Genomic DNA, 8,799 nt, shown 5'->3' with positions numbered 1-8,799 from the left:
CGCAGCTGGCCAGTTGACGGTTATTAGAAGAATTAGATCTGTTTTGGTTTGGCTTAACAAGACAAAACCTACCACGTCGCTCATTCATTAGTCTCAAAGTGGTGTCTTTGCCTCTCTAAACTTGAGCAACAAGCAGTTTAGGCCTAGCCTACCATGGCGTAAGTACTTTGATCTGATTTGTGTGTCTGTGTTCACAAAATGTACGTAACCGTACTCTGAAAAGAAAGACGACTAGGCTAACCCTAGGTGAAAGAAACTAGCTAAGCCTAGGCTAGAAGCAGTGTAGCTACTCTGCATGGATGGAGGAGTGTCCGTCTCTGCTGCTCTGATGAATGAAATGACTCGGTATGAGTGGTTTTCATATGCCACGCCCAAACCAATCTCACTGGGCCTGGGGAAATGTGTGTTCGTGGCGCAAGCAATCCTTTATTTTATTTAATGACTTGAAATTGTATACCAATTTTATTTTTTCTGCTTTAGGTAACAAAATAAATAGAAAATAATTACCCTGTACTTTATTCACCCCACAAACACAAATCCCATCATAATATAGAAATCCATCATGTTGGCGATACCACGTCAGCTGAGAAGTAAAAGTACTCAATACTTAATATTTCTATACTCAATATTTATTTCCATTAGCATTCAATATAAAGTACAGTAAAAGACATCATGATGAAAAAAAGTAAACTTTGTGAGTTATTATTTTATTAAATGTTAATAAATTGTATTTACTGTTTAGTTTTAAACCAGATAAGGAATTTTCAGACATTTCTACAAAATTATGGAATGCTGATGAAAACCGCCTCACTCCTGGCGTGGATTACTCCATTCATCTTCAGGGAAAGACGTTTTTTCACAACATGGGCAAACGAGATAGTGCGAAGGATCCACTGTTCTCTTACGTTAATATGGAAAAATTAAATTCCATGCCCACATACAAGCGTAAGTAAACTTATTTCATGGTATGACTGTAGCTACAGGTATAGCAATAATTGTTGTTGACTGTGTCTTATTTAATGGACCAATGCGCTAAGCCCCGCCCGTTGGATAATATTCATTGCTAGGTTCAAATTTTATCACCCTTTACTTGTTAACATGTACTTCTGCATGATATATAAGTTGTTTATTATTATTATTATTATTATTATTATTATTATTATTATTATTATTATTATTATTATTGTTATTATTATTATGTTACTAAAACCTACCTTAAGGGGAACTTAGACAATGGAGAAATTAGAGAACAATTAAAATAATGATGTTAAGTGGAAAATAACATGACGTTTAAAGTGGAAAATAACACAATTTAAGATGCTGCTCTTAAGTCCGATTTTGAGAAATTATTATTTTAATTATTATTATTATTGTTATTGTTATTGTTATTATTATTATTATTCAATTTATTTTTTGTTTTGGACTAAATTGTTTCATTGATATTTCCAATCTATAGGTTTTATAGCATTGCTGGACAATTACGAGAGCGAGACGGGTATTGCAGAGGAGGTTACCCAGGAAGAAATTAAAGAAAACCAAGTATTCATAGATGCAATTATGGAAACAAAGGTTAGGACTACAGCATAAAATCAATGTTCAAAAATCATTGACAGAACACTATAGCTCCTCAGCAGTGTAATGTTTTGTTTTTTTGTTTTTATTTATTATATATTTGGGAAAAAAATCTCAAATCAAAAAATAGCCAGAAAGAAACCATGGGCTGAAGGCCCAACACGAGATGTGGGATCCTCTAATTACAAAACAGCACAGAGGCTAAGGCAATACTTAAAACATTATTAAAAATAGCCTTTAAAATGATTAGTAAAATATAGAATAGTTACAAATTAAAATTACAGTAAGGGCTTACAAGTTTTCATTCTGCAAACCATAAAAACTTGAGTGATTAATAAATAATAAATAGCCTAAAGCAAATTTAAAATGTTGTTTAAAATTGGAATAATTTAATAAGTCTCAGCAGGGAGTTGATCTCAGTAATTTTTTCTGTGCACAGTTGGGATACGTATGACCAGATGAAAATTGGTAATACAAAAGTAAAATACATGCAAACATCATCAGAAATCAACTTAGCTGGAGGGCTGAAGTGCAAGTTACGATAGCGCACTGTCTTTCGGATGAGACGTTTAAGTCTCTGCTCCAGTGTGCATTATGCCCCTAGTGCACTCTTTGGAAAAGAGTATTGGATTGTCTCCCGGTGTACTGCCCAATTACCACCAGAAGGAACCCACTAGGAATAAGTCTTCTTCAGACATTGCTCTTGAACTCGCTTCTCACCTATAACTTTCATTTAATAAAAAAACTTGTTATTGTCTTTGTAGGTTATGAAGCTAGTCCACAAATACTTAGCAGACAAAAAATTATCACCAAAGGATGTTAGAGGATTTAAACATCAACTTTACGACATATGGTTCAAGTTATACAGATGAACACGTGGCGATAGGTAAAGTAACAATATCATTAGTTTTTGTCATACAGTACACACCTTTTACTAAAAAAGCACCCCCAGTCCCCTTCTACTGGAAATTTGCTGAGCAAAAAAGTAATAATTTAAAAATCACTAAATTTCACATTTTCTTTCAGCTAGCTTCCCCTCTTAGTTTTTGCAAAAGCATTGTGACCCCTTTTGGTTCCTAAAGTCCCTTCTAAAAAAACAGATTTTTCAACTTATCTCTGATGTTGTATTTCTTAAAATATCTTGAAATAATAACAGATTTTTTCTATTTATCAATAAACTGTTTATTTCTCTTCAAAGGGATTTTGATTCGTCTGGGTTTGAACACGTATTTGTTGGTGAAAATAAACGTGAAACAAACCAGGTAACAGGATTTCACAATTGGATCAAATTTTACCTGGAAGAAAAGAAAGGAAATGTTGACTACAAAGGATGGATTCCCCCAAAAATCAAGGTGGGACAATCATAGCTTTCAAAGAGAGGTAACTGGAAAAAATTACCCCTTCTTGGAAAGGGGTAATTTTCTCCAATTGTAGTTGCAAAAATTACTCTTCTTTGGATGGGTTTATTTTCTCCAGTTTCCTCTCCTCTATAAATTTACACTTATTGTATTAGGAAATATTTTCATTTCATTTATTATCTGTCTCAAAACATTACATTTTACAAAAACTGGAATAAGCAAGAATCTCCTGAAAAATAAATTATTAATATTTGAATTTTTTTACTATTTCATTATCAACTTTTTCATGGAAGTCAATGCTGATGGGTAATGACATGCGCAGCAAAAAAATTGAACATGAAAGAAAATTCATTTTACCGGATTTCCTGGAGAGGATTTATTCCAACTTGGAAATGTATTGTGATTTTTATTCAAAACTACAGGCTATAAGTTGGAACATTATCTTGTGAATTTGTGTTCTCCTAAGCACCGTGTTCAAGGATGTTAAAAAAGTCCCCCCCACCCACTCCCTGGCCTATTACATGTATAGTATTTTGCTCATTTATTTTTCTTTCAGAGAGGACCACCACGTGCTGATAATTCCTCACACCTGGTCACTATTCAATTCACATGGAAGGGCGGTATAAAGCCACTTGGAAGCTCCTTTATCGGTACAAGCCCCGAGTTTGAGATAGCTTTGTATACTCTGTTTTTCCTGGCAGCAGATAAGGACACGTTTGATGTAGAGGTCGATGATTATGACATTCAGATCACAGTTCATCACCTTGGAAACAAGCTAGGCAGCTGTTATCCAGTTATTAGGCAGTAATTATAATAATTGTTTAAGTTTAACCATGTAAAAAAAATAATTGTATCATTTTTTTCCTACCAGTATTATCCCCCAATTATATTGGAAGTATAGCTTGGTGCAGGAGCGAATATAGAATTCTTTTAAACAGGGAAGATTTAACAAAAGGAATACTCACTCAGGACTTAAAATTCGTGAAATAATGACCAAGAATTTTTTACATGGCCTTATTATTACTACTATACTATTATAGCTATACTAAAGTTTGGTGCTACAAAACATATTGATCTTGCTATGTGTAATAGAGAAGGGCATCTGTAGTTTTGTTTGCTACGAAATGCATTGATCTTGGCATGTGTAGCAGAGAAGTGGGGAGTGTGGTTAACTAATTCAAGAGGGAAACTTGCCTTTTTAACAAGATGTGATTAAAGTCATTGTTTTTGACATTAAAGTTTGACTAATCCGATGCTACAAATAATTAAATTGTAAAAAAAAATATTTTTTGACAATTTGTAAATCTGTTCAGTAGCTATGGTGATTGGGAATGTTAAAATTACAAACAAAATCAAAAGAAGTTGGTGTTTACTTTAGTAGGAAGCTTAGGCCTACGATTTACACGACAACACGACACTAGAATGGAATCACTTATGCGTGACTGAAAATTTTGAAAATAAATAGAATTTAAGAGATACAGTGTAGTATGGAAAAGGTTTAGGTTATTTTAATTACAGTTCGAGAACACCCTTTTTGGGACCTGAACAATTGGGTTGGTCTCGGTTCGGCCTTCAAATGGAGAGTTAGCTTTGCACTTAGAAACTCTAGGACAAAGTAGAAACCCTGATTGTTTAGTTAATAACAGATGAGGTCAAAAGAAATTTACAATAAAACAAAATAATATGCCCAAAAGAACTTAAATCTTACCCAAAGGCGATCATGTTTCATATTATTGAAATATTATTTTGTGCATAGTACTGTACTGTATATTTAACTTGTACAGTACGAACAGTATTACTCTTATTAAAAGTATATATTATATCAAGCCATCAGGTTGTATAAAACAAACAGATTTGTTTTGATCTAATCCAAATCTACTTTGTCCAAGATATCAGTAGGTCAGATGAAATACTTATTATTACAAATATTACATTTATTTTGGCTATTGAAGTTGATGTATTGTAGAATAGTCAAGTCTTTCAGTACTAAAAAATCTATTTTTCTACTCTTTATGCCATCCATGTGGAAAACATAATATACGGTACTATACATAATATGTACTGTTTCCATGAGAAAGAGAAGTAATAAATGTAATTTGCAACTACAAGATGCGTGTAATTTTCGTTTCATTTACATGTATTATTATTATTATTATTATGTTTGGTGCTGCGCTTATTCGAGCATTTATGATATTATTATTGATATTTTTGTTATTGTTGTTATTACTATTATTGTTATTATTATTGTTATTATTATTATTATTATTATTATTATTATTATTATTATTATTATTATATTATTATTATTATTATTATTATTATTATTATTATTATTATTATTATTATTATATTATTGTTATAATTATTATTTTATTTAGCCTTGAGAATGATATTTGAAGTTCTCATAGGCGCAATGTCTATTGGATGTTAGTATTTTCACACCATTAACTTAAATTTTTTACACAAGGAGTGGGAGATGTAGTGATATACTATTTTATTATAAAGTATTATTATTATTATTATTATTATTATTATTATTACTTAGCCATCACTTGAGAATGATATTGGGCCATCTCATAGTCGCAAGGTTCAGTGTTAGTGTCATACCATTAAACTTAATTGTTTGCTCTACTTTTACATATTTTAATTCATGGTAAAACTCTTTCTTGCTAAAACATTATATTTAATGTGTGCATCTATTATTGTCCATCTGCACTTTCATACAACCGTACCAAACAGTTACAGGCCTATGCTTATTTTTTCCTTTCAATTGATTACCAATCCTTACATTTCAATAGCTGTTTAATTACGATGAAAAAGTTTTGGTTCTTAATATTCTTGTGCGATCAGCAGGAAATTTGAATGTATTTATTTATTATAGAATCGAGAAAAAAAAAACATTCGACACAAATTATAAGACAAATCAACGAAGTACAGAAGGTTAACGGCGTGTCAACAAAGCTTTGATACCAGAATGAATTCTCTCTAAACAAGTAACAAGTAAAAACAAACGAAAAACATGAGAATTAAAAAGGATAGTTTTTAATTGTTTAAAAAAATTCATCTGTAAAAACAAATTGGAAAGATTGATGGTTAAAAAATGTTTCATATCGATCAACCATGTGGCGTACTAGACAGTCTAAACTATTACATAATAAAATAAGACTTACAAAAAGTTTTTGTTGACGGTGTATCCAGGATTTAAGTTAGATGGGGGCTGATGAAAGAGAGGGTCCACACCACGTCAGCGCCACCATGATGGTTGGCGCTCACGTGGTCAGTTAATTCTTTCCATTTTGACAAATTGATTAAAAAAAAAATTAAAAAACTAAAAAATTATAAATTATAAAATCTACCATTTCCACCATAGCCCTACCATGGCTAGGTCTCAGGTGAGAAATGTATTTATTTATTATAGAATCGAGAAAAAAAAAACATTCGACACAAATTATAAGACAAATCAACGAAGTACAGAAGGTTAACGGCGTGTCAACAAAGCTCGATACCAGAATGAATTCTCTCTAAACAAGTAACAAGTAAAAACAAACGAAAAACATGAGAATTAAAAAGGATAGTTTTTAATTGTTTAAAAAAATTCATCTGTAAAAACAAATTGGAAAGATTGATGGTTAAAAAATGTTTCATATCGATCAACCATGTGGCGTACTAGACAGTCTAAACTATTACATAATAAAATAAGACTTACAAAAAGTTTTTGTTGACGGTGTATCCAGGATTTAAGTTAGGTGGGGGCTGATGAAAGTGAGGGTCCACACCACGTCAGCGCCACCATGATGGTTGGCGCTGACACCCGAAACTTTAATTATCTTTTAATTTTTTCCTTTTTTGACAAATTGATTAGAAAAAAAAATTAAAAAACTAAAAAATTACAAATTACAAAAACTACCATATCCACCATAGCCCTACCATGGTTAGGTCTCAGGTGAGAAAATTTTAAGAATTTGAAACATAGATGCCCGAAAATAGTACTTGAATAATAATTACAATTACAAAATCTACCATATCCACCTGAGCCCCACTATGGTTTTGGGGTGCAGATGAGTAAATTGTAATTATTTGAGACTTTATAAATGCCTGAAAACGGCACTTGGTTATAATATTAATGAAAACTATCATCCACCTCAGCCCACAGTGTTTAAGGCTGAGGTAAGACAATTACAAAAACTACCATATCCAGTGACGTAACGCTGGGGCCGAAGTCCTGTGGATTCTGAGACTGGGGGTCCTGTTTGGGTCCCGATCGCTCGCCAATCAATAGTGGGACTTTAGATGAGTTTATTTTGTAATTATGTTTGCCATTGTATTCTAAATGTTTCTCAACGACGAAATACCCTAAATGATATGATATCATTGTCGGATCCGGCAATTTTAAACAGAAGGGGCCCAGGGAGGGACTTCACAGATGGAGAGTCTGTACCACCTGAGCCCTTCCATGGTTGAGGTTGAGTCAAGAATATGTATGGTTATTGCACCTCTAGATTGCCGGTAATTGCTTTCTCAGATTTTCAAATTAATAATTTTCTTTCTCTATTTTCTATTATATTTTGAGAAAAATAATAGGAGTGGGAGGGGTAGGGGCGGCTTGGCCGCTCTTGAATCGGCCACTGAATGTTACGTATCATCGAGACACTATTAAACAACTGATTCGATCCTCCCAAAATATAACAATTCTATTGTTACAACCAGTCAGATACACCCCACGTAGTCAGATACACCATGTATAAAACAAGTTTGCATGAATATGCACTGCACTAAAACCTTATCAACAATGTTATAGACGCTACGTCACTTATTCAGGATTCCAAATTGTAACATGGGGATGTAAGCACACAATTAAGGTGTGCAATAATTCACTTAACAATTTATAGAATATTTGAATAAATGTTATTGTTAAATAGTCCAAAAAATTTGAATATAATTTTCTTTTATATTTAAAAGATCAGTTCGTCACTGGATATGATATTCTAACAGTCGATGTCAAATACACATTATGGTGTTCTGTATCAACAACGCTTTCTGGGGTCAGGGTGCTAGCTCATAGACATAGACATAGACATAGACATCACTTTATTAATCCAAATCCTTGGAAATTACATCGCTCTTTCAGTAAATTAAGCAGGAATAAATAATAACTATCTTACATATCTACTATTAAATAGGTAAATGCCCCTCGCAATGAATGAGTTAGAATAACGGTTCGTGTTAGCAGCGTTATAGACGCTACGTCACTTATTCAGGATTCCAAATTGTAACATGGGGATGTAAGTGGATAGGAGACTCCGCAGACCTTCGCACGAAAGCGCATAGGAGTTACGCAACTGATGATATGCACCTGAGCCCCACCAGGGTTGGGACTCATTTGCGAAAAGTTGAAGATGGCACTTTGATGCTTAAATTTATTCAACCTCTGAAGGGGGATGCATAGGCATCCAAGCACTTCCTTGGATACACCACTGTAAATATTGGAAATTGCTGCTATACGACATTTTTCATAAGAAATCGAAATTCTGTTTATGTTTTCAAATTGTAGGCCTAACCAAACTAGTTCAATACAATTGATATTGACACGATATCATAATCATCAAATATAACGTTTGTCTAAATGTAAGTACTATATTGAATAAAAGCACGCAAACTATCGCTTGATTAAAAGAGATGGCCTTCTTTTCGATGATATTACCTTTGTAAACTAAATAGGGGGATTCTTTTCGAGATGGGCATCTTCACGAGATTATAAGCCCAATGGGCTTCTATTCGACGTTTTAAGTATTAGATAGGTCAATTAGGTGAATATCTCCAAATGCAATAGCTTGTAAATAAGTAAACTGTAGGCCTACAGGCTTACTGA

The 8,799-nt window shown here is 32.9% G+C and overlaps 1 protein-coding gene across 1 annotated transcript; it reads left to right on the top strand.

The window, feature by feature from the left end:
• On the top strand, positions 1-5,038 carry LOC117107667 (poly(U)-specific endoribonuclease-A-like). The gene is given in 6 exon segments (XM_033249390.1): positions 1-158; positions 743-945; positions 1,457-1,569; positions 2,337-2,458; positions 2,771-2,924; positions 3,487-5,038. Coding segments are annotated over 6 exon segments (849 nt in total). The 5' UTR covers positions 1-153; the 3' UTR covers positions 3,739-5,038.
• Positions 5,039-8,799: the final 3,761 nt, after the last annotated feature.

This window comes from Anneissia japonica, unplaced genomic scaffold (genome assembly GCF_011630105.1).
Source record: "Anneissia japonica isolate Jap-2015-1 unplaced genomic scaffold, ASM1163010v1 scaffold5330_len1712360_cov203, whole genome shotgun sequence".
Taxonomy (NCBI): domain Eukaryota; kingdom Metazoa; phylum Echinodermata; class Crinoidea; order Comatulida; family Comatulidae; genus Anneissia; species Anneissia japonica.
The sequence above is the reverse complement of the archived record's forward strand: the minus strand, read 5'-3'. Positions and strand labels throughout refer to the sequence as shown.